The sequence below is a fragment of the Carettochelys insculpta genome, chromosome 3 (assembly GCF_033958435.1).
Source record: "Carettochelys insculpta isolate YL-2023 chromosome 3, ASM3395843v1, whole genome shotgun sequence".
NCBI classification, from domain to species: domain Eukaryota; kingdom Metazoa; phylum Chordata; order Testudines; family Carettochelyidae; genus Carettochelys; species Carettochelys insculpta.
In genome coordinates this window covers 54,112,217-54,139,101 of record NC_134139.1, presented here as the reverse complement: position 1 = coordinate 54,139,101, position 26,885 = coordinate 54,112,217, and the positions used below count along the sequence as shown (strand labels likewise).

The 26,885-nt window shown below is 46.3% G+C and overlaps 1 protein-coding gene across 1 annotated transcript in view; it reads right to left on the bottom strand.

The window, feature by feature from the left end:
* Positions 1-497: 497 nt before the first annotated feature.
* Positions 498-26,885, bottom strand: part of ITPKB (inositol-trisphosphate 3-kinase B) — a 105,216-nt gene continuing 78,828 nt past the window's right edge. Inside the window, exons 5-8 of the mRNA XM_074989874.1 lie at positions 22,599-22,803; positions 11,025-11,126; positions 9,364-9,435; positions 498-4,275 (exon numbers count right to left, since the gene is read on the bottom strand). Coding sequence (XP_074845975.1) covers positions 4,060-4,275; positions 9,364-9,435; positions 11,025-11,126; positions 22,599-22,803 — 595 coding nt within the window. The 3' untranslated portion in view covers positions 498-4,059. The remainder of the gene's footprint in view (positions 4,276-9,363; positions 9,436-11,024; positions 11,127-22,598; positions 22,804-26,885) is intronic.

Here is a 26,885-nt window from a genome sequence, read left to right as displayed (position 1 = left end):
AGCTCTTCTCCCCACAGCCACAGACATTTGGAAGCCACGATCAGTGTTCCCTCTAATTTTTTTCCATCCATGGGCAGAATAAATTTTATGTGCACCCAAGCATGTGTGAATGTGCACCAACAGAAACACATGGTGCTGGCTGTGAGCTCTGCAGACCAGCTGGGCCGTACCTGAATCTCTCCTGCATGGCCGCCCAAGGGCTCAGTTTATAGGCAACATTGTTCACAATCCCTACAGGGTTTGGATTTAATTTGCCTCCCGGTTGAAGTCTTATTTCCCTTTCATGTAAACTCTTCCCCCCACCCCCGTCTCCCAGCTTAGGGTCCAATAGTCCTCTCACTTACACCCAGTGTTTGTCAAGATTTATGCAGATGTATCCAGAGACAGAGTGAGGCCTTTAATAAGCAGAGTTCTCTTAAAAGGACAGGTCCCGACCATTGAGTCACTCCAAGTTTCTATGGCTTGTAATGACCACTCCCTTTGCACACAAACATGGCTGGTTTTCATATGCCTTTATTTTGGAAATTACAGGCTCTTTACGGGCACTGTGCGTTGGTGTTTCAGAACAGTTCAGATTTACTCTGCTTCACCCAATGACCGAGGGTAGAGGGGATGGGTGAAATACCTCACAGCAACAGTTCCAGCCTCCAGGAAGGCATAAGACATTCAGGCAAACAATCCGCTTCTTTTGAAGCCACACAGTAAGGAATCAGTTTACACAACAGACTTAACATAAAATACATATACAGGAGCAATGCAAAGCTAAACTACAGCTACGATTGGTATATATTTAGGCTGCTGCTCAAAGCCCTTTTCTCAAAGCTAGAAAAGGACATTTTAAAAACTAAAATTACAGGTGCTCTTTAAAAAAAAAATCCATGCATTAAGTCGTAGTGTTTTGTGCAATTAAGAAGGAATGAAAATAAATATAACTTAAAAACCTTATCCATGACACTAATGGAATGGGGTATGTCCACAAGGCACTTCCTCAGGGGCTACTCTAAGCAGCATAGGAAACCTGGGCAAAAAGCTGAGCAATGCAACCTCTTACAACTATCTCCTCAGAACTACAGACCTGCGCCTGGTGAGATATGAACTGAGAAAATCTGACGAGATCTTAATCTTCATGAGAGAGACTTGTGCAGGCTAGGGAACACCAAAAGGCCAAATCACACACCCCTTCTCTCCATGTTGCCGTGAAGATGTCTGCCTGACCCAGGAGTGTTGTACCCGTCAAATTATGGCACAGTGGGTTGATAGAGAAAGAGATGAGACAATGGTCTTTCGGAGTTGGAGGATGAGGGGTCGAGAAAGTTTAATAACGTCTGCCAGACTCCTAGCTAGCTTGTATTATTCACAAAGAGAAGGCTGCAGGATTGTTCACGACCAAGGCTCAATACTGTCCTTACATCATAAATTCTGAGGAAGTCTAAACTCTCTGGGAAGAGCAAGAAGCACCAATGATCTTCCCCTCTCCTCCGGTCCGTCACTAGATGACCTTTAGTGAGCTAGCTCTGCTGCAAGCAAGCTGCTTAGTTCAAATGTTCAGCAAGTTAAAGATCCACCCCCATCCTAAATAGAGAATTGGTTGTTTTCATAAGCCTTGAAGCAGAAAGACCATTTATACAACAGTTTAGGCAGAGCAGATTAGGGAACTATTTGTAAAACAGAGAGCTGGACTTATTGGCTACGTCTACACGTGAAGCCAACATCGAAGTAGCTTATTTCGATGTAGCAACATCGAAATAGGCTATTTCGATGAATAACGTCTACACGTCCTCCAGGGCTGGCAACGTCGATGTTCAACTTCGACGTTGCGCGGCACCACATCGAAATAGGCGCTGCGAGGGTACGTCTACACGCCAAAGTAGCACACATAGAAATAAGGGTGCCAGGCACAGCTGCAGACAGGGTCACAGGGCGGACTCAACAGCAAGCCGCTCCCTTAAAGGGCCCCTCCCAGACACAGTTGCACTAAACAACACAAGATCCACAGAGCCGACAACTGGTTGCAGACCCTGTGCCTGCAGCATGGACCCCCAGCTGCCGCAGCAGCAGCCAGAAGCCCTGGGCTAAGGGCTGCTGCCCACGGTGACCATAGAGCCCCGCAGGGGCTGGAGAGAGAGCATCTCTCAACCCCCCAGCTGATGGCCGCCATGGAGGACCCGGCAATTTCGACGTTGCGGGACGCGGATCGTCTACACGGTCCCTACTTCGACGTTGAACGTCGAAGTAGGGCGCTATTCCGATCCCCTCATGAGGTTAGCGACTTCAACGTCTCGCCGCCTAACGTCGAAGTTAACTTCGAAATAGCGCCCGGCGCGTGTAGCAGCGACGGGCGCTATTTCGAAGTTAGTGCCGCTACTTCGAAGTAGCGTGCACGTGTAGACACAGCTTCTGAGTTACATGGGTAACACCACAGGTGGGGCGGTACCTTACATTTTGATGTCTTACCAAGTAACATGGAGTCAATAATCTTGAAAGCTGACTCCTTGTCTTACCATCCCACCCTGCAATGCACCCTTGCAGATGGGATCGCTCCCAAAGGCACACCATCTAGGGGTAGGCTGGCTGCACACGTGAAAGAAATCTTTTAGCTCAATTAATGCAGTTCTGTTGGAGATGTAGCCAGGACTGGTTCTACAAGAACCCATAATTATGCCTGGAATTTGCCAGTCCTAGGGTCTCGTAACAAGGATGCTGCAAAAGATGCTGAAAGACGCTGAAAAATAATGGAGACCGCTCCCCTCTTGTGAACTCCCATCTGAGCCTGATTTACCAGGGTTCCCATCTTCTTTTGCGCACTTGGCAGTATCACCCCAATAGACTGGGGAGGGAAGCTTGCTTGCTAATTGCTAGGAAATACCCACCAACACTGAAGCCTTTTTGAAGTTTCACAGTGGTCCCTATAGCCACTTTCACTCTCCCTCCGCTTCATTTGAGGCCTTCAGGTCCCATGGCAGGCTGCCAAACAATCCCGATTAGGAGCGCTGGAAATTGCTACTCTAATGGGCGTGGTGTCTCTGGAGACATAAGAGAAATCCCTTCCTTGTTGTCTAGGTTTATATTATTGGCTCTCTAGCATTCCCAGACAGTGCTGGCCTAGAAGGTCTGAGCATCAGCCTTAGGTCTTCGCAGACAACCTGCTAGGCTGTCGTAAGGCAAGTTCAGTTTGAAGACAGGCCCATGGGAAACATCTATTGCTGACAACACCAACCTGCCTCAGTGGTTAGAGAGAAGCTCATCATGCAGCACCAATTAGGTTAGTATGTGGCACAATCATCCCCACGCTTGTTTACTGACAAGAACGGACTTTACAATTCCAACGGCCCCTTGAATTTAACAGAACAATTGCACAAGTGGGTAACGAGGTTGGCCAAAGAGAGAGAAACCTAGACCTGGTTGTATTAGTTACTTCTCAGGAGTCTACACTTCTAGCTTCCTAGGACGAAGGATGTTATTAAATGTAACTAAACTATTGCCAGTAAGGTATCCCTGCCTTCACCTTCTCTACAATCTGTGTCTTCTTTATTCCATAAATACTTAAAATGCCATCTGAAAACTCCGGCGCCTTGACTGCTTTCGTGAGTGTGTTACTAACACCAGCCACTAGAGGACAGATGATCCTTACCTATGAACGAGTACTGTCCTTCACTTAGCTGGAGGGGCTTTAATCACAGGGTTCAGAAGCAACAGAGCCACTGCAGCTGCACAGCTGCTCGCTCAGTAAGTTCTTGTTAAAACAAGATGGACTAAGAACCAGAAATGCTGTGGGGAGAGCACAAGTCTGCCTAGCCAACCAAATCACAGCTGCTCGCTGCACGGGTACCTGCAACGAGCGACACGATCTGCTCCCATCTATGAAGCAAAGCCAAAGCTTCAAGTTCAGCGTTTGTTCTGGCAGGTGATCTACATATGTACAAAACCTAAAAACCACCTTAAATAGGGGAGTTATAGTTTTAAAATGGGTAGGGGGGTTGGAAAGTGTCTTGTAGTGCAGTTCAGAATAGTCAGTTTGAGGGCAGGATGCTGGGTAGTGGTGGAGTTGGACATACGGCTTTAATGCAGGTCCTCGCTCTGGGATAATTCCATCAGGATCTCAATGAGGTTGTCCAGACCCCAGAGGTAGCCATCCTCTCTGTTCCCTTCCACCCACGGCACGTTGTGCTGGAGGAATTGTCCCTCTGGCAGTGGTGTGGTTTTCCCAAAGTCGATCATCCAGACTTTGGCCTGTTCCTTTTGGTCGTGAATGAAGAGGAGTGAGCTACCAATGACCTGCAGAGAGAAGAGAGCCCAGTGTTCACGCTTCCAGTTTCAAAACAAGGCCAGACAGAACATGGACAATTTTGCACTCATGTTCCCACTATCGAAAGCTGCACCTGTTTGAGTATTTTACACTCAAGTTTTTGTATGTGCAAAAACTTGACTTTGTGCACACCAGCTGTATTTATACACATAAATCAAAGATTTAAACTACTCCATTTACTCATAATTCACAGATTTTGTACATGCAAGAAGTTTGCTCAAGCAAGGACAATGAGACTTTGGGTTTATAAAACTGCAGCTGCAAACTTCAGAAGCCAAATGGAGGCTCTGAGAGATAGGGGCAGGGGAGAATGTCACAGGGCTTGTCTTCATGGGGATACTCAGGAAAGCTAAGAGGAAAGGTATGGGGTTAATGCTCATCAGTTAAAGCACACAAAAAACCACTGAGTGAATGCAGTCATTCAGAAGTAAAGTGGCCTTATTGTACCTTAATCCTCCTCTTTCAATAGTCTGCAAAGGAGATTAAAGCCACAGCAATTTAGGCCACTTTACTTCTGAATGAGAGCATCCACTCAGATATTCATGGGCGTTTGTTTATACCCATTGACTTCATACTTGCATCTGATTTGTCTTGACTTTGACTATCATTGCATAGATAAGACCTTTGCATTAATATTGAGAATAAGGATCTCCACAGCCCAAGTTCTCTATGAATGATCAGTGCCTAGAATTAAGCTACACTTGCTGAATCTCTATCTTAACATACAAACACCATCTCAACAATTGTGCTTAAGTTCTTGAATACAAATTATTATTATTATTATTATTATTATTATTATTAATAATATTATATTGAATACAAAATATTGAGTCTGTTCTGGTATGGATATGGTCTGAAGAAGTGGGTCTGTCCCACGAAAGCTCACCTAATAAACTATTTTGCTAGTCTTTAAAGTGCTACTTGACTGCTTTTTTTTTTTTTTCTTGAATACAAGTTATACATGGACAAAAAGCCCCTGCCCCAGCTGATGCTTTATTCTTAGAATGGAAACCAGGTAGGTTTCAAAGAGGCTCATGGCCTCTGCAAGCCCACCATGATATTACAGGATGGTAGGGTAACACCATCTCTTCCATGAGCTGCTGCCACTACTTGAATGGGATTTTCACATTCTGAGAAGCGTTTGGACAAATCCCATCTGTCCTTGGGTGGGTGTGGATGCACCTTGCCCATTGAATCCAACAGGAATTTGGGAGGGCATCCATTGGCAGAAGTTGGCTATGTGTTACTTGAAAGCCTGCCTGAAGAAGAACAAGAAGTCTTGTGGTACCTTATAAACTAACAGGTATTTTGGAGCATAAGCTTTCGTGGGCAAAGACCCACTTCGTCAGATGCATGAGTGGGGGTGGTTTCAGAGGCGTATTTAAAGAGTGGGGTCCCAGTAAGAGGGAGGGCCAGAGCTGACAAGGTCTATTCAGCAAAGTGGAGATGGCCCAGTATCAACGGTACTTACCAAAAGAGGAAAAAACAAGTCAGATCAGACAGTGGGATGTTTTTTTCCTCTTTTGATTAGTGCTGTTGATACTGGGCCATTTTCACCTTGTTGAATAGACCTTGTCAGCTCTGGCCCTCCTTCTTACTGGGACCCCACTCTTTAAATACCCCTCTGAAACCACCCCCACACTCATGCATCTGACGAAGTGGGTCTTTGCCCACGAAAGCTTATGCTCCAAAATACCTGTTAGTCTATAACGTGCCACAAGATGTCTTGTTGTTCTCGAAGCTACAGACTAACATGGTGCTGCCAGCCAAGGAGGAGGTGAACCACAGCTCACACAAAAGCCTGCAGAGGAAGAACCCCCTCTACACTTCTCCTTCCTTTATTGCCTGGCTTTTTTTAAAGTTTGGCCAGGTGCTGAATATCCACCAAGCTCACTGACTCCAATGGGAACTGTGGTGCTCAGCGCCTCTGAAGAGCCAGTCCACTAGACAATGATATTTGCTTCCCTTACTGGGCCAAGACAGCCCAGTTATGTGGACTTTCAGATCCCTGTACCTAGTCTGCCTAAGGCTTTCTTCAAGGTCCTTACCCAGTGCTGAGTTTGATTCAGTTTTTTTCATCAATACCGTGTGTCGATTGTGCACATGACTGCTTGAATTACATTGCATAATTCTCACTGGGCAGTTTGGCCTATCATAATTTCTATTTCTCCAGTTAGTTCAGCTGGTGCATAAGCCTCAATTCAGGAACAAGCTTGAGTAGCTCCCCCAACAGAAACATTTTACAGGGACATAATAACATCTCTCTTCCTTGCTGTGGTTTGATGGACTCTGTATTGATTTTAACGATTGCTATTCATCCTTGCACCAGCTAATGCAGGGGTTGGCAACCAGAATAGTAAAAAGAGTCATTTTTTTCCAGTCTGGTAAAAAATTCAATAATTCAAGAGCTGCAATGCATGTGAATACAAGACAGCCTTAATAAATAACATCAAACCATGCTTTTTGTAACCCTTATTTTAAGAACAGCACACACACAGGCTACGTCTACACGTGCACCCAACATCGAAATAGCTTATTTCGATGTTGCGACATCGAAATAGTCTATTTCGACGAATAACGTCTACATGTCCTCCAGGGCTGGCAACGTCGATGTTCAACTTCGACGTTGCGCAGCCCGACATCGAAATAGGTGCAGCGAGGGAACGTCTACACGTCAAAGTAGCACACATCGAAATAAGGGAGCCAGGCACAGCTGCAGACAGGGTCACGGGGCGGACTCAACAGCAAGTCGCTCCCTTAAAGGGCCCCTCCCAGACACACTTTCATTAAACAGTGCAAGATACACAGAGCCAACAACTAGTTGCAGACCCTGTATATGCAGCACGGACCCCCAGCTGCAGCAGCAGCAGCCAGAAGCCCTGGGCTAAGGGCTGCTGCCCACGGTGACCACAGAGCCCCGCAAGGGCTGGAGAGAGAGTATCTCTCAACCCCCCAGCTGATGGCCGCCATGGAGGACCCCGCTATTTCGATGTTGCGGGACGCGGATCGTCTACACGTCCCTACTTCGATGTTGAACGTCGAAGTAGGGCGCTATTCCCATCCCCTCATGGGGTTAGCGACTTCGACGTCTCGCCGCCTAACGTCGATTTCAACTTCGAAATAGCGCCCAACACGTGTAGACGTGACGGGCGCTATTTCGAAGTTACTGCCGCTACTTCGAAGTAGCGTGCACATGTAGACGCAGCCACAATGATTTGTAATGTTTACTGCAGGATGTTCACAAACTTTTTACATATTCTATTTCCTCATACTTTATGTGTGCGTTTGTGCCACTGTCTTCCTGACTTTCACTCCCGACCCCTCTCTCTCTCTCTCTGGAGGACGCTAGGGGGAGTTATCCAAGGTTTCAAGATCACATTGTCATTTGCTATTTAGATATGAGTTGTTCATTTTTGGGCTTTTAGGTGTTCACTGTTTATCGAAAATAGTCAGTGAGGGTTGTTGGGCTTTTTTTTTTTTAACTTTGCAAGTAACGTGTAAGGAGCCACAAAGATGTCCTTAAAGTGTTGCACACAGTTCTGGAGCTGCAAGTTGCAGAGCTAGTGTGACTCCTACAGGAGCACCAAAAGCAGGTGCCTTCAGCTAGTCCCTTGAATAAGAGACTGGGAACACAGATGGGATTTGGAAGCTAGAAGAGAAAGATCCAGCCAATTGTAGGAAGCCATTCTTGAACCACACAAAGGACTGGAGAGCAATTTGAAAGCTGTAAGGGATCATTACAGGAGAAACTAGACTAACAAGAACATCTGACCAGTCACCATTTCATGACAGCATGGGAGGGAATGTACTGGAGCCTAGGAAGTTCCTGAAAGCAGTCCCCAGGAAAGAACACTGATTCAGCTCTAGAGGAACTCAGCCAATGGCAGCATTTCCAAACAGATGTGCCGCCATGTTTGTAGCTTCACCCGTGTTAGGTCTGCCTAAAGAAATAAAGGTTTTAAATGGCAGCACATGGAGTTTGTGTAAGTTCTTATGAACATATGTTTTTGAGGAGGCTTTTTCCCTCAGCTCACTGGAGCTTTCCCAGAGTGTGTCTGGAAACGAATGAACATCTGAAGCACTCAGTTCCACTGTTATAGCCTCCTTTTGCCTTAAAAGACCCACTTTGCTTTAAAAAAAATCCTCCTGAAAAAGTGCTTCATTCTCATCTCTTTGGTAACGGAGTTGTGAAAAAGGCTCCTTGTCCCACTCTCCAGAGAAGAACTCCAGCAGTAGAGCCAAGCAAAATTCTGTGATTCAATCCCATGGGAAATGTTGACTTCTCCATATTTATTTTAGTTCCAACACAGACTGAAGACTTGTCATTTTGAAGTTTTCTGTGGAATGGAAATTCCAAAAGATTTCCATTTGGAAATGTCAAAATGTTTTGTCTCAACTTTTGCTCAACCAACCAGCAACAACAAAAACGAAAAGAAAACAAAAAAAAAACAACTCACATTGTTGCAATCTGAATGTTTAATATTGGTTTGTTGAACTGACCCAAAACTCTTTGTTTTGAGTAATTTCAACATTTCAATTGTCTTGAGAGTTGTGATTCAGGCAAAAAAACATGCGGGGAAAATATAGAAGCTATTTTCCGACAGAAGACTCCTGACCAGCAAGCTCTGAGTGCTACTTTGAAAAACCTCAAAAGACGCTGGCTTATCTGGAGCAGTGTTTGAATAGCTCATGATGCTGGAAGTCAACTTTTATCTGTAATTTGCCTTAGTGTAGACTTCACAGACAGGAATATTCCTGAAGTCACATTCTGAACAAACATTTAAACATCAATGCATGAACTAATAAAAATGGACGGTCATACCATTTAAAGGTAGCTTTCACTTTGTGTCAGATGTGACAAAGTTATACCAAAGTTGTAGGTTATATGATCTCTCTTCAGATACTAAATGGGCAATTGTGAAACTATAAATTTGAGAATAAACTCAAGTTTTAGAGTGCAAACACTGACTCTGTCCTTGTCTTGGATAGAAGCTGAATTGTACACATTGAGACGGATTTAGCTAAGCATCATCTTAAGACAGAAGGGCAAATTCTACCTCATGGCATTTAAAGAATGGCGATTTTTCCAGGGTGGCACGGATCCCCTTCAACCGATTAAGGTAACCGTTCTGAAATAATAAGGAAAATAAGCTATAAGCACTACTGCAAGTGTAAATTTTTGTCAAGCAAGTCAATGTTAAGACCTAGAAAGGGGCATGCTAGACTAGTAACCTGGTGAATTTCTGGAATGCACCAAGAGATCCTTCATAGCCCCCTTCCTAATCACACTAGTGTTTCCGGTTTAATTTATAAAAACAGGCTAAATCATAAATACTCTAATAAATTCAGTATTGGCTAAACGTGCTGCCAAACCTCCTTCTAAGAGACTCAAATTAGCTACTCAAACTCTGGCTCTGGTGGAGCAGGAGAGGACTTTAAGAGATTAGCTGTTTGACTCACTGGATTCCCCTCTCATTAGCTCTTCCTTTAAACAGTGTCACAGTGGCTTGACAAGGGTCTAAGGCTACGTCTACACTACCTTGGAAGATCAATCAGCTCAGGGTCGATCTTCTGAGGGTCAATTTCGCACATCAAGTACGGACACACGAAATCTACCTCTCAGAGATTGCAGTTAGCTCCTGTACCTCTCACAAGACACAAGGAATAATGGGAGAAAGCCAGTGTGGGCAGCCAAGTTAGCTGAGCATCGGTAAGTTGATTTCTGCTATGCAGTCGCTGTAGCTAGAACTGTGTATCTGCAGTCAACTTACTTTGCCTAGTATAGACGTAGCCTAAGCCTGCATACTTAGGAGCGATTTGGCCAAAGCTGAGACAAGCAGCGTGGTTTATAGAAAGAAGAATAAACCCAAGTTAGCTAATGTCAAGTCAACAGACATGTTTGCAGCAGGGAGTGCTGAGAGCCAGGCCATTTAGAGTGATCTGTTAATGGGCTTTATATGAGAGGGCTTAAAATGGAGCTAGCTTATGAAATTGTATGTTTCACCCAATCTGTGTAAAACATTTATAGCTAAACAACTAGTTCACCTAGTAATGCGCAGCAGCACCCTTTGGCATGTGCAGGATGCCTGGATTTGCAATGTTCAGGCTCAAGAGAGGGACAGCTACAGAGAAGATGGTTTCCCGCCCATCTCCCAGGGACACTGGGTACCCTTACAGCCCGCCTTCTGAGACAGCAGCCCACCATCTACGAAGGAAATCTTCTCCAGCCACACAGCCAGAGCTCAGAAGTAAGAAAGGAACAGAAAGGTCCAACTTCTCTTCACCAGCCCCAGCCACTTCTGATGGGAGCTTGTTCCTCACATCCCTTTTCTCCCGCTCTATAGCTGACTTCCCCGCCCAGGGTTCAGCTGACCAAGTCTATCCTGCTGCGTCTGTCTTCTGGCAGTGCGTGGCCTCATAACCCTACCAGCTGCCTGAAAGCATCAGGCCATCTAGTGCAAAATCTGAGTGTTGCCATTACAGCTAATACCATGTTCTCTCCTATGCTCTGCCTATGCCTGCACCTCCTCCAGGCTCGGACGTGGTTTCTACTTTACGCTTCAGGTGCTATTTTCTGATGGGCTCAGCGCAGCAGCGGGAAGTCTAATTCTCTGGTCCTCGGCATCAGACATTGCACCAGCAAGGCATTTGTCTAGAAGATGAAGGAGCCCACCCTTGCACCTTGGGTAATGCCCTCTTAATGCATCTGCTGACTCACCAAAATGTTACGGTTTCCTTTAGTGAATTCTCTGAAGGCCTCTGTGACTTGTTCTTTTGTTCGTGTCTTCTTAAAATCCCGGTTCACTGTGCCATCTTCATTCTTAAAAAAGGAAATCGAAACCAAGAGACAATGTCATTAGAGCAAGTAGGTAGGGGATGTGACTTGTGTTTGAAACACTGCTGGGCACGTCGTTAAACAGAATGCAGACTTGCCTCCTGTAGGACAATGAGATAGGCGATCAAGATTCAAGTGAGTGCCATGAAATAATCATAACCAACACCTAACCTTACGTAGCACTTTCCATCTGAAAGTGACTTCCAGAGGGAGATAAGTATCACTATCATGCAGATGGGAAAAGCAGAGGTTCTGAGAAGTCACCTAGCTGGACCAGACTCACGAGTTGAACCCAGGTTTCCTGATTTCCAGTGCGGTGTGCTCTTCTCTCGAGATGACAACCCGCAGCTTAAATGCAAGGAGAGGAGCTCAGATACAGTGGCTCTTTGCCTCACTGAAGAGATCAAAGGCCACTCAACTCTTACAGGAAGCTACAGTATTATCCATCACTTAATGAGGAATCTAAAAAACAGTTCTCCAGTGTCACAAAGAACTGCCAAAGCCATTAGCAACGGGAGCAAGTTACTGTCGGGGACCACAGCAGTGACTAACCCCAACTGCAGCTCCTAGAAGTAAATACCACTTATTTTTTTCCCACACAGCTCCTGAATTCCTTCGGCTCCCTGCTTTCTCTGGCCAGAAATTTTTAAAAAGCAAGTGTCTGCCTCATATTCTTGCTTCCAGAGGCAGCAAGAACAAAAGCCTTGCTAGGAAACATCTGTGGATGGATGGCAAGAAACTTAGACATTTCCCAGAAGAGGACACAAAAATCCATTGTTAGTTGGTCTGCTTTGAAACACTTGGGCAGCTTTTGGGTGGGAAGACATAACTCAGGCTGCAGCTGCTCACCCACAGGTACCACTTGAAAAGGTGCCTGGAAAAGCTTGCTTTGCTCCCTATTAGAAACTGCAAAAAAGATGATAGGTCTGCAGGAGACACAGGTCCCCAGGTTATTGATAACGGCTGAGACTCCTAAAAGGCACCTTCCTGCAGGCTGTTTCTGCTCACTTCTGTGTGTAAGGACTGGTGTATACAGCATAAAAAACTCAGCAAGATGTACATACTCTTCCCTCCCAATTGATTGCCACCTGAACATCTCACCTGCTCCGGCTGTGACCAGCTCAGCCCTAGAAGGGACTCAGCACACCCAGAATTGGCCTTCTTTCATCTGTTCCTGCTCTGCTCAGCAGAGGAAACAGCAAAATACCTCACAACCAGATTCCCATCCTGTGGCAGCAAGTGGTACCTTGCTCTAGGGAGAGTCAAACTGAAGTCAGCTACTCTGCCTTAGCAAGGATGTCAGAATCTGGCCTCAAAGGATTTCTTTAAGTGCCAGTATCAAATGAAGGTTTTTGTTGGAGGCTCTGTGATCTGTGCAGGTTGACCATGAGTCGCAGAGTCAGGTTTGTCATTAAATGCCATCTCTCGCACCAAAAGATACAGAGCAGGCAATAAAATGAGTGAGCCGTGAGGAAAAAAGAGGCAGTGGTAATGAATACACATCTCTAGATTTTACCCTTGCCCTTAGCCACTTCTGATGTAGTGAAAAGGTGCTGTGCCTTTCTTCCTCACATTTCTCTCTTGTTATGAACCCGCAGCTCCCCAGTGGTGGGTGGTAAACAGACTGACAGCGTGTTTCTCGCTCGGTCAGATAGACGTGCTCTGACAAAGGTGGCTAAGGGCACCCATGGCTGAGCTATGCCAGTGAGGTCATGAAATCCTCATCACTGGAGGTTTTTAAGAACAAGTCGGACAAACACCTGTCAGGGAGGGTCTCGGTTTGCCTAGTCCTGGGTCAGTGCAAGAGGACGGACTAGACAACCAACTGAGTCCCTTCCAGCTCTACGTTTCTATGACTCCATGAAGAGCAATGGTGAGAAATTTTAAGGGAAAAGGTTAATGCAGACACAGCCCATGAGCAAAATGAATACAAGTAAGTGCTCAGTTTAAGAGGGCTCTGTGCACAGCATGACAAAAATAGCAAGAAGACTCTTCTCCAAGAAGCTTACAAACTACCAAGCAGCACAGAAATATACAGTGCCAGACTTCCAGCAAGGGAAATGTCAGCTGTTGGGCACCAGTAGTGAATGAGCACAACACCCTTAGACATCTGCTTTAGATACGGGCTACGACACACTGCCCAGTAGAACTTTGTCCCCAAAGGCTCTCTTCTCCTGATCTGTTCCCCAGGGTCACAGCGTGGAGGGGGAAGTGTAGCATAGTGGCTGAAGTAAAGAACTGAGAGCCAGGAGGGTGGGGATCCCTTCCTGCTCCTCTTCACACTTCCTGGGGGAGCCTGTCACTAGTCACTTCACCTCTCTCTACCTTCCTCTCTTAGTTACAAAATGGGAAGGATGAAGAGTGCGTCTCACAAACAAACTAAGAAAGCCATAGTGATGCCAAATCACTTTTAAGAGCTTCAGGCACTGTAGAAATGAAGAGTATAGATCAGCTTCTTTCATTTTCTCCAGATTCCATAAACCAGTGGTTCTCCACCAGGAGTACCTGTTACCCTTGGGGTACTTCCAGGGGGTACATCAACACTTCTAGATATTTGCCTAGATTTACAACAGGCTACATGATAATCGTTACTGAAGTTGGAACAAACAAATTCATACAGCTCTGTGTTTTACACACCCAGGTTTAAATATAATATCTATATTCTAACTCATTTACTTTATAATTTTACAGTAAACATGAGAAGGTAACCAATTGGTCAGTAATAGTGCGCTGCAACACTTTAGTATTTTAAGGTCTGATTTTGGAAACAAGTAGTTTTTAGAAGTGAGGTGGAACTTTGGTCTTGTGTGTTCCCATCAGTCTCCTGAAAGGCTACCCTTCTCTGGAAAGGTTGAGAACCTTGAGGCAGTTATTCAGAAAATGGCTAGTTGCTAAGGAAAACTTTCCAACAGCTGTGTACATGTGCACCTCACTCGAATCAATATGAGCAAGCATTCGAAGAAGAACCCTCACTCCCTGGACATAGAGACCAGTTTTAAAGAGTGTTCTATATATGCAGCTTTGTTTCCATGGTCTACTTCTGCATGAAGGATGACTTGTTTGCCCAAAACACTCTGAAAGGACGGGAAGCGGAAAGACATCCTGTTATGCTGGGGTAGATGAAGGAAGAATGAAAAACTGGATGAGAGGGTAAGGGAAGGAAGGGAGTACAATGAACATCCTGCCCATTAGTGTTAGATGTCATGGGGCTCTTTATAAAGTCTTCCCAGGGAAGTTCCAAAGATTCATCTGAGCCCTTTTCTACAGACTAAGATACTGATAGCAGACAAGAGAGTAAACTCTGACATCAGTCAGAAACAGAGGGTGAAATATGTGTGCGTACAATGCCTGAATTGTGCGGGTGTGTACACTGATCATGTAAATCAGTGTGCGAAATGGAGCCAGTAAACGATATGCAAACATAACCCTTATGTAAAATGCATATTATGTAAATTGACTTAACCATTAATGAAACCTACAATTAAGATGATGAACAATGTCCATGGCTAAAGTGTGCTTGGTGGAATGGATCAGTATTTCTGAAAGGTATTTGTGTTTGTGCATGTGCAATTGGGAGCCATTTATAACACATAGGCTGCGTCTACACGTGCACGCTACTTCGAAGTAGCGGCGCCAACTTCGAAATAGCGCCCGTCACGGCTACACGTGTTGGGTGCTATTTCGAAGTTGAAATTGACGTGAGGCGGCGAGACGTCGAAGTCGCTAACCCCGTCAGGGGATGGGAATAGCGCCCTACTTCGAAGTTGAACGTCGAAGTAGGGCACGTGTAGCCAATCCGCGTCCCGCAACATCGAAATAGCGGGGTCCACCATGGCGGCCATCAGCTGAGGGGTTGAGAGACGCTCTCTCTCCAGCCCCTGCGGGGCTCTATGGTCACCGTGTGCAGCAGCCCTTAGCCCAGGGCTTCTGGCTGCGGCTGCGGCAGCTGGGGAATCTATGCTGCATGCACAGGGTCTGCAACCAGTTGTAGGCTCTGTGGATTTTGTGTTGTTTAGTGCAACTGTGTCTGGGAGGGGCCCTTTAACGGAGTGGCTTGATGTTGAGTCCGCCCTGTGACCCTGTCTGCAGCTGTTCCTGGCACCCTTATTTCGATGTGTGCTACTTTGGTGTGTAGACTTTCCCTCGCAGTGCCTATTTCGATGTGGTGCTGCGCAACGTCGAAGTTGAACGTCGACGTTGCCAGCCGTGGAGGACATGTAGACGTTATTCCTCGAAATAGCCTATTTCAATGTCACTACATCGAAATAAGCTATTTCGATGTAGTGTGCACGTGTAGACGTTGCCATAAAGTCCTGAACAGTCTGTGGGGGGGCACAAATAGGTTTCTTATGGCTGGTCAGGGATGGAGAGTGGCAGAGCACATCAGTGGTCCTTGCCTTTATGTCATGCACACAAGGTAAAGAGAAAGTGTACACTGCTATGCACCAGGCTTATGAGTGCTTTTGCCAGGGTTTGGAAACCTTTCCCACCCTTCCCCTTGATGCCAGCCCTTCTCCAGATTAATATCTATCTCACTAGTTTCACAAATTAACTGCAGTGCAAACCTTATAAACCTTGCACAGAGTACCCAAGGAGGCAGGCGTCTGGTTGCGAGTGGAGTCTCATAGGCATCTATAAATAATGAAACTGGAATGGACTTTGAGATAAGGCACTAGCTCAGTTTCAGGAAAGCCAGCTAGGATCCTTATAATGCTGCTCCTGTAAGTATTCAGCTCTTGAAGTTTTCCTTGGCCTGTCAGGTACTTCTGTGGTGTTTTCCATAGGCTTGACCTTTACAGGTGTTCTAGCCCTAGAGAGTTAATCGGGCAAAGAAGAAAGGTAGGGATGGTTTATTGATCCAATTACTTGGCTTTCCTTGCTCCTATCTCCAGTTTCAGCCAGTGACAGCATTAGCAGCATTCAGGCCGACTTGTTCCTTCTGTGGAATCCGAGCACTTGTAGTCAGAAAGATCAGGGAGCTAGGCTCTTTTTTGAAGGGTGTTTGAGTGGGAATTTCAGGAGCCGGCGGAAGTTAAGTCTATGGAGTTTGTGTGCCTATGTAAATATGTATAGATCAACATAGTAGTGTGCTATGCAGAGCATGTATGTCTGAGAGTTACTGATGCCTCAGGGTAGTTTTAACTAGCAGTAGAAATGGGTTATTTTAAAAACACTGGTTATTTTAATAAAATTTGGCATTCCCAGTCTTTTTTGTGCAGGAAAGCACCACAGGCCACCCCCATACAGACAGAGAGATGCAGAGTGGGTAAGTGATTTACTTACAGTCACCCAGCAAGCAGGGGACAGAGTTAGAAATGGGACAGGAACTGGATTCCCAAGTCCCAGTCTTGTGGTCTGCCTGCTAGACTCCACTGCCTTCCTCTTGCAACTTAATGCATTCACGAAGGATCTCTTCATGTAAGTCTCCTGATCCACCCCCACAACACCCACTTACTTCCAAAACAGCTACTCATACAGATCTCAAAACAAAATTTATCACCATATCATTGGCCTTGTAAATACCCAGGGTTGTGAGTTCAATCTTTGAGGGTCCTTTCAAGGGTCTGGGCCAGGTTGCATTTAAAATAAAAAGCCCAACTACAATCTGTCAGAGATGATGATAGTTCCTGCTGTGAGTGCAGGGGACTGGATCTGATGACCTCTCAACGTCCCTTTCACCTCTATGAGATAGGTGTGTATGTATATGTATGATATGCATTACAGACAGTTTACAGGGTAGGTAACTCTAGATAGTCCCATTTTTCCAAGAAGATATCCATAGTGAGAAAGTAGGGAAGGATAAAACTAGACCCTTCTCTAAATAAAACCTTCCTAAATTTCTCCATGAGGTTTCAATAGCAACTTCAATATACTGAATGCTTGTTCGCAGGAGGAGGATCCTTATCCATCTACAAAGCAAGCACAATAATACAGTGCAGCAACTTTGCCCTGTGTAAAACTTCAGTTTGTAGGCAGGAAGAAAGATCTATGCCAATAACAATGTGAAATGTCAATTCTGCAGATGGGACGGGGAATGTGGAAACTGAGGGATTTAAGGAGAATTACAGTAATTAGCTGCAAGAGACGCTATTAGATAAGTCGGCCCCTTTTCGGTATCCCTATGTATAAAATAGTCCAGACTGAGCATGCATCACGGAAAACTGTGAACAAATAGATATGCTTGATCTTAGCAAGAAGACAGAGAGAAGCAACAGACGAATCACCATGTTCAAGATTTAGTCCTAACTGATCCAGCTACTTTTCAATTTTAGTTCTATAAAGTGAATTGTCAAACAGCAACAACTACAGTGTTTGGAAATGAGTGAAGGGTTGTTCAGATTAAGAGCTGTTTCGTGCTCCCCATGTTTTATGAAAATTGGCTTGTGTATATACATAACTCAAAGATACTTTATGTAAAAATGCATCGTGTAACATCAATTTAAAAGTTATAATCTGCTGAATCTGTACATCCTATTTTTGTGCACGTGTCATTCTCGCATATGACATTTGAAATATGTAGCGTGGTTTTAATTCTGAATGTGTTAATGAGGGCCATTAGGGATAGTTTAGGAACATGATGGCTTAGTACTCAAACCAATGACCTGTGAATCGTCTTATGTGTCCTGTAAGTCCAAACTGTAGTTGGTCTGAGAAAGACATGTGACCACACCACCTGGTACTGGAATCCATCTTGAATAAAGTATTTTGCCAGGGGCATGGTGACACTGAACCAAACAGTCTCACTGTGGGAAGAAGTCTATTTGAGAAAATGAAAGCAATTTCTCTTTGTCTTCAGCTGGCCTTCGAAACTGTCTCACCCACCTTAAAAGGATATATACATGATAAGCCCTGGCAACAAATAAGTCATGGAAAAGCTGTAGACACAGGCCAGAGTAAAGATTAACTCTGACTTGAAGGCATATTATCTGAGATAATATCAACTGCTTAGGTCAAGACTTTGCATGTAACTTTGTTTATTTTAACATAGTAACTTACTTTGATCTGTTTTGACTTGCAATCACTTAAAACCTACGTTCTATTCTTAATGAAACACTTTTGTTTCTTATCAAGCCCAGTGTAAATAATTATTACGTAGGGGGAACAAGTGCTGTGCATATCTATCTTTGATAAAGGGGGCAGACATCATTATAAACTTTCAGTGTAAAATTTTTACACAAGGTAAGAGGGATTTGTTTGGGGCACTGGCCCCTTTTGGGGGTGGGTTTTGTGGGCACTGCATTGCTCTGCAGAGGGGCGGTAACCCCAACTATGGGTCTGGGAGATGCCAGAGCTCTTGACCCACAAGCATAGGGTGGTGGGAAGCTTCAGGGGGCAGGAAGGCAGGCATTAAGCCTGGCGGTGGGCTGGGGCTATGGGAGGTAGGCAGGGGGGTATGCTAAGCCTGGGTTGGGTTAGGGCTGCAGGGGGGTGAGGGGTGGAGTTGAGCATGGGTGGTGAGATGGGCTGCAGAGGGGTGGGGAGTTGAGCTGGAACCAGAGCCGTGGCTGGGTGGTGAGCTGGCGGGGGGGTTGCACTGGAGCCACACAGGGTAGGGGGGTGGGCAGCTTGTGAGCCGGCAGGGGGTGTCGCACCAGAGCCGTGCAGGGCGGGCAGCCGGCCAGACAGCACGTGAGCCGGCGGGAGGTGGGGGGGAGAGTCGCACGGGAGCTGTGCAGGGGGGGGACAGCTAGTGAGCTGGCAGGTGGGGGTCGCACTGGAGCTGTGCAGGGTGCGGGGGGAGCTTCTGAGCTGGCATGGGGGCCACGTTGGAGCCACGAGGGGCGGGCAGGCAGCTTGTGAGCTGGCAGGGAGGGTCACACTGGAGCCGCGCTGGGCGGGGGAGGGCAACTTGTGAGCCGGCAGGCGGGGTTGTGCCAGAGCCCTCCCGGGGCAGCTTGAACTACAGCTGCTTGCAGGTGGTTTAAACGGGGCTAGGGGGGTGGGGTCAGGGTCAGACGCGTAAGAGCGGGGTCACGCACTCTGAGTTCACGTACTCCGAGACCTTACTGTACTGCAGTACCCCCTGCTGCTCATGAATCTTGCCCCACCTCAAGCTCAGAAAGCTCTCTTCTCCCAATGGGATTGCCTTCTTTGCTTGGCGCATTTCCACAGGAAAACATGTGCTAGGAGCATGGGTTGAACTGGGCAAGTCACAGCCGTTCAATAAGAAAATGCTTTTCAATGGGGCCACACTCTTTGCACTGGAATGTACACTTACATTTAGCTCTTCCTCTTCCCCAAGTCTCTCTCTCTCAGCCTTGTGGCCGTGAAGGCCTCCCTAGTGTAAATGGATGCAGTGACTGCTGCCCAATTCTGTAGACAGCCTGAAACGGCAGCTGTGAGACTGGTGGCTATGTTTTAAATTTGACGCCTAATGACAATATATATAATCTTGGTGTCATTAACCATTTCCCTGCTGCGCCAAGAGTGTTAAGAAACCAGGGCTGTTATGAGGAGACACTCCCCAGATGACTGAAGAGGCAGCTCTTTCTGGTAGCAGCTACAGGAGCAGCTTGTGCCGTGGGTGTCAGCCGAGGTGAGTGCCCCCACTTTTTTTATACACCACTTACTACTTGTTTTAACCTCATCTTGCTTTAATCAATCTGATCGTTGGTTAGCAGAGCTCAACCCTTAATCCCTTCTGCCCTTTTCTCCGGTTCAAATCAGGGTTGCCTTCATTTTAATTCAGTTGTACGGCTCCTGGAGGTTTCTCTCTAGTTAAAGCTTTGGAAGTTCTTACCTCTCATTCATTTGCAATGAGCGATTGCTAAGGCCTGGTCTACAGTGGTTCAGCCTAGCCACATTGCTCAGGGCTGTGAACAATTTCCTGCCCTGTGCTACGTACTTACGGTAACACAAACCCCACTGTAGAATTCATCCGTCGGCCTAGCTATCACCGTTTTTGAGAGGTGGACTACCTGTCTTGACACACATTGCTATGTTGAGCACCCCCCCTTCCGTTGAAGTAGGACACATCTTCAGTATGGCGCTGCAGTGGCACAGCTGCAGTGCTGTAGCTGTGCCGAGGAACTGCAGAAATGTCCTAAAACTGCGAGGGGCACAGGTGTCTCCATCAAAGCTTCACCGCCAGGGCTGCACAGCTCCAGACCACACCCCCACATACACATAGCACCTCCCCCACTAGGCCCTGTCTCCATGTCGTCTCTTCTACCTCTACCCTGCCTCTTCTCCCAAGGCCCCACCCAACTTCTTCCCTCAGGCTACACCCCCACACTGCCTCATCTTCCCAGGACCTCACCCCCTCCCCCCGCCACACATACACCTCTCTGCCCTGCCTCCTGCCCCTGGCTGTGCAGCTCTGGTGTGGACATACCCTCAGTCATGCAGGGCTTGTCTTTGCTGCAGAGTTGTAACTTGTTCCCCAGTCACACAAATCAACCCTTCACTTGAGTGTAGTGCTTGTAACTCCGGTTGGAGCTAGCCCAGGCTACAATTCAGCTCTGCAGCTGCTAACACAACCATCCTGCAGTGTGGATGCAGGAAGTGCTGCCAGTCCTCCAATGCCATCCCGTCATTCTCCCCTCTCCCCCACCCCGTAACCTCATGAAGTGCCACAGTTCACTGGGTCAGAATTCACAGCGTGGCTCTGCTGACTGCAGTGCTAAGAATGGTGAGAAAGGCCCCCAGAGCTTTTAGACCCATACGTCAGTCAGTGCAATATCTGAGTGGACAGAGCAGCTCAAGCGTTATTTTGCAGTGCAGCTGTTTTCACTCAAGCGAGGCTACAACTGAGAAAAGTAACACAAGAGTGGATAACTTGAGTTCACACTGCACTAAAGACACGTCCTTCTGCACTTTTGAAAGAGTTACCCATTACATTTAAATGAGAGACAGAGCATCCCATTATGTGGGACAGGCATCTCCCTAGCCCCTGATCAGGACCATGCCTTGATCCCATAGTCTGAGATAGGAACAACCTAAAACTCGCATGCTGGTTTGGATGAAGTGTTCAGCTCAGAGCTTTAGCATGACAAGACCAGACACCAAAACAGACACCTTGAGCTCCTCATTAGACTCTGACAAAGGCTCACATCCCCCTGTCTGATCTGACTTGTTTTTATCTCTTTTGATAAGTACTGTTGATACTGGGCCATTTCCACCTTGCTGACCAGACCTTGTCAGCTCTGGCCCTCCTTCTTACTGGGACCCTGCTCTTTAAATACCCCTCTGAAACCACCCCTCACTCATGCATCTGATGAAGCGGGTCTTTGCCCATGAAAGCTTATGCTCCAAAATATCTGTTAATCTATAAGGTGCCACAAGACTTCTTGTTGTACCCTGAGCTTTGGTAAAGTTCAGATCCATTTTGTTAGCCCTCAGGTTTGAGAGAGACTGAGTCATGCACTAAAGGACTGGATCACAGTTTTGTCTGTTCATCTCTTCCCCTTCCTCCTGCTACCCATCTGCCATGGTTGACATTTCCTAGATGCAATTAGAACCAGAGCCTCTGCATCCTGAGTGCTACAAAATCAATTAGACAAACTGCCTCTAGAGGGCAGTATTAAGCTGCTAAGATGTTACACAGCCACTATTAGTCTAGTGCCTGGTCTTAGCTTGCAAGTTGGGTCAACAAAACTATGACACAGATGGGCATGAAAAATCCATACTCCTGATTTCTGTAGCTAAGATGAACTAAGCCCCAGCACAGATGTGGCTGTGACGATGGAAAAATTCTTCCGTCAATCTTGCTGCTGTTACTTGGGGGGGTGATTGTTTACATCTATAGAAAAATCCCTTCCCTTGCCATAGGAAAGGCATGCAATACGCCACTACCATAGCAAAGCTACATGGGCTAGCTGTGCAGTTGAGTTGCTAGCCCTCTTCTGCCAGCAGGGATGGCAGCCGTGAACCCTGAGTAAAATACAGAGCACTTTTGCAGAGGACTTCTTCATGAAGACTTTTCCCAGTTCACTTGTGTCTTCATCACAATATTTCACTATCTCTTACACAGCCATTTCTTAAGAGATTGGAAGGGGAAGGAGCAGAAACAACTTCTGCTTGATTGCAAGTCACAGGCCTGGGATCATGGTATTTTTTAAAGTATGCCTAACGTTTGTAAGGGGCTCAGTTCTCTGCTATTGGGGTAAGTTAGGACTCATAATTCTAGTCAAAGTCTGCCTGTTTTTGGGTGCAAACAGCCATTTTCAAAGGCTCTCCCTCAGAAGCCCTGGACGTCTTGGGAGCATGCTGCTAATCAGCTAGGTGGCATCTGACTCGCTCCGGGGTGGCTGCCCAAGTGCTCAGCTTACTGCCTGGCTCAGAAAACTTGTTCTGTGTGCATGTTTTGCCACATCTGGCTACAGAAACTTCATGAAACTAATGGGGGGTGTAGCACATGAAACTAATGGGGGTTGTAACACTTCTCCCAGGCTCCTTTTCCCCTGAGCCCTGCTGAGTGACGATTCTGTGGCTTGGAGATGCGTGGAGCAGGCTCACCTTTATCCCCTCAATTCTGAATCCCAGTGTTGCTGTTGAACTAATGGTCTCCCTCCACTGCATGTACCGGGGTTTGGTTACTGCATGCTGGGCATTCTCCTCCTCGGTTGGAGCATTGGGATCTACTTCAATCATCTTCTGATACATGTCCTTTCGCAGGCTTGGCTTCTTTCTGGCCTTTGTTAGCTCCTCCTCCAAATACGTCCTGCAAAGGAGGAAGAGGGATCATTAGCAGTTGACGAATATGGTATGGTTCCAGTGTGTTGGAATCACTATCTTAACATGTTAATAGCACTGAGGAGGAACAACACTCCTTACTATGAGTCCCTTAACAGGAAGTCCAAGTGCCTTCAACAGCCAATGATTTTTCTTAAAACAAAGGCACTCAAGAGCCTCAGAGGACTAAGCCCTCAAGAGGCAGTGCCAAACCCACAGCACTTGGGGCTACAATAAATATGCACACTGGCCTCAGGGCATGTACCATGTGAACTGGTGTCCCAAATAAAAACGCAACATAAACAACATGAGACATGGTACAGGAAGAGTCCACCAGCAACTGTAGTAGATGGTGCTGTCCAGTCACACTGAGAAAGGAGACACAGAAGACAAATGCAGCATGCACAGAAAAATTTTTTTATTTCCAGCCCACCTGCCACCATTCGGAGCTCAGCCCACAGACAGCCACTATCACTCAGGTGCAGTCCCCAAATGTCTCCATTTAGAACATGTTCCCAGGGCTGGCTCGGTAGGCTCCACTCTGCCATTCAGAGAGTGGGCCAGAAGAAACACTAGACACTCGTACGCAGTAGTGGTCACAGGCTACAATCAGAATCAGAGATCTAATGTGTCTGGCCTGGCAAAGTTAGTGACAGTCCTTGCCCCAGAAAGCACGTACCTTGGATAACAGAAGATACCCAGGGAGTATCTGCCTAGAGAGGAATGTGAAAACATTAACCTACTTAAAGATTTGTTTCACTGACCTTGTGCAGTTTAATACCCCAAGCTTCCAGCCTGCTGCAAACACTTCAGGTGTCCTGAATTTACTCAGAATTCAAAATTAATATGGGTAAAATCAGATTAGTTCCCTCTCTGTGCCTATCCTTGAAGCCCCACAGTACCCTCCTGAAAGGTGTGAGATGGGCTCTGATGACCTAAGTCAAGCTGGTAACCAGTGTTCCCTGTAAGCTGAGCACCTGGGCGGCTGCACAGGAGAAATTCAGGTGACACCCAGCTGATTAGCAGAGCGCCTGCAGCTATCCACAGTGGGCAGCATGTGTTTCTCTTGGGGGTGCACATCTGCAGGTGCCTTGGTGCACGTAACAAAATATACTCTGCCCAAGGATGGAAAAACAGAGTGAATGGTAAAACCTCTTCTGGATCTGCCCCATCACGGCTACCCTCCTCTCAGTGCTAAATACCTAACAAGACTCTGGTATACTGGAGCCTGTCATCATCTGATTGATGGGTAAGGTTAACATACCTGAGAGGTGACTTCACGGGGGTTTGCTGAAGCAAGTCAAAGACAGCAGAGAAACAGGTGACTAAGTTTGGTCCTGGACAAATACTGGATACGCTTAGAATGCAGCTGATGTAGTATTTAAGAACTTCTCTTGCAAAGTGCAATGTCCAAGGCCTGCCCCATCTCCCTCTCCCTCATTGCAAAGCTCAGCCTTCAGGTAAAATTGTCTTGGCCTTCATCACCTCAGTTACTGTAACTTCTTCTGTGGCTTCCCACAATACCCCCGCCTACCCCCCCCCCCCCCACAGCCTACACAGAAACACAGCCACTGGGCTCATCTGCAGCCACTGGGATCATCTTCTACAGCCAATGACCTGTGTCACATCTGCTTCATAACTGCAGCATGTTATGGCCCTACCTAACTTCCACTCAGACCCCTACAGTGCACCAAATCAGAGCAGGCACTCAACCCTCCTCTGCGCTTAGTGGGGAGCAGATTACCCACGGTTTGTCTTGGACAACTAACTGGAATGCTGAGCAAACTAAACAAGGAGTCATTCTCCTGAGCTACAGGAAGCTCTCAAAACATGCTCGGTCAACTGACTGTGCACCATGGCAACTGGCAGGATTCAAGGAGAGAGAGACGGAGAAGTTGCTACATCCCAACACTTGACTGTTAACAGCATTTGATGTTCCCTTTGAGAATCAGCTGACATGCTCTGACTTCTGTTGATGTCTGTCGAGTGCTGTTTTATACATCTCCCTGCCCCCCGCACCGCACAGCCCAGAGTGCTGCACGGAACAGGGTGTTAAACAGGATGTTTTCACACAAAACGGCTTTGACATAGCTTAGCTCTCCTGGCGTTAGTCTGTTTCAGTTGGACTTACAGGGAGGAACAACCTTGTTCCCACTCCTGTAAAACACAGAGCAGAGAGAAGCACTAAGGTCTCTATGATTAATTATGGAAAATAATGGGACAATTGGGAGTGACTGGAGTGCATGTTCCTCCGCTGGATATTTATGTCCTCCTTCTCCACAGATTTCATTGGTCTGGTTCCCATTTGTCTGAAATTCTGTTCTCTGAGCAAACATGCTTATTATCCTCGCTGTGGATTTTGGCCAGTCGTCTCACAGTGATAGCTGTGATAAATCAGGGAGATTGGCAATGAAGTCTTAGGTCTGTTTTCAGTCAGTCTCCAGACAGATTCAAGCTGTCGTTTCCTAGAGAGAAACCCACAGGTGGGGAAAGAGCAATCTCCTGAAGGGCAAGGTGGAAATACTGAGAAAGCTTCTGCCCACTCTCCAGCGACTGCTATCACCTGATAAGCCCCTCTCAGAGCAAACACTTTTACTACACTCTGTTGAACTAAACAAGATCTGGTAGGGAAGAAATCCTGTGCAGGGTTAAGCACCTCCAGTGCTCTTTACAATGGCCCTGTTGTCACACCTCACACTGACTTAAATTCCACAGGTCAACTTAGAAGGTTTTGATTTTTATCCATAAATGTCTAGCTCATTCTATGTACGTAGCTACATACACACACACTCTGACAACAAATCTTCCCATCAGAGATCGTAAGAATTTACTGCTAGGCCAAGTAAGAAAAAAGCTGCTTGAAAACTTACTAAAGTTTGACTGAAGGATATTTACTTTGCATATTTTGATGTGCGATATTGACAATTTATGTTTTTATGAGGACTGACTTTCCTAAATCTCAGTGTCTGTTATCGTTAAGAAAATATTATTGACACCTCCGCTCTTGCCCTTCCCCAACCCTATCCCAGAATTTCATGCCTCTGTGAAAATTAAAACAGGTAACAATAGAAAATATGCTTAAAAATACACATTGGTGATATTATGGACCAAAATGATGAACATATAAAAATTAAATGCTGTCAAGCCTATCTAAAAGGACTCCTTTCCCCAGAGACATCTAGTCACCATCGTCATCTGCTGCTTCTCAGAGGACTTGTTCATTCTATCAGGCCTTCATCTTCCAACTCACAGGTCCCCCCTCCTTACCCACAGGCTTTTCCCCCTGTGGTAGGTAAGCCTGACCCAAAACCTCATTTCTGACAAGCCAGAATATACTTCTCACTCCTTTGGCTTGGACCCTTCCTACCTAGACACCTAAATCCTCTGGTAGACACTGAATTGTAAGGTGCCTGTAGCTGAAGTTAAGGATATGTCTCATTGTGTACTGTGGTAACACCTCAGGAGCATGGGCAGCTGTCGTGTTTGGAGCTATACACAGATGGAAGCAGACAGCCCCGTCTTTATTATGGTGGAGGCCATGACCAACAACCCAGGTCTGGTGGAACAAACAGCAGCCACAGCAGAGCTGCCAAGCCACTGCCAAGATCTGGCCCCAGAAATGTTCAGAGTCAAAAAACGGAATTTGTTTTCATCGAGCCTCCATTGGGAAGCTTTAATGTGCACCTTTTTGCACCACTATGTACATTTTTACACAACCATTGCTTTGACTCCACTGTATCGCAACTCTCTCCTGAAAGATAAGCTCTGGCGTTGCTCAACAATCACATGTAGATGAGGTTGCCTAGTTCCACACACCAACACCAGTGTGGCAAAGGGATACACAGCCCTCTTTCACAACTGCCCACACAGCTCTAACACCAACACAAACCAGGCCTTCAGGTCACGGCCAGCACAAACAAATTTTAAGGAAATGGTCTTCTGTAACCACCTTGAAGAGGATGTGATCTTTTGAGCAAAGCGTTGGTTAACACCGTTCAGAATATTTTTCCACTTGTTCATGCAGTAACCTGAACTTCATTCCTCTTCTGTGAAGCAAAGGCCAACCAAAAC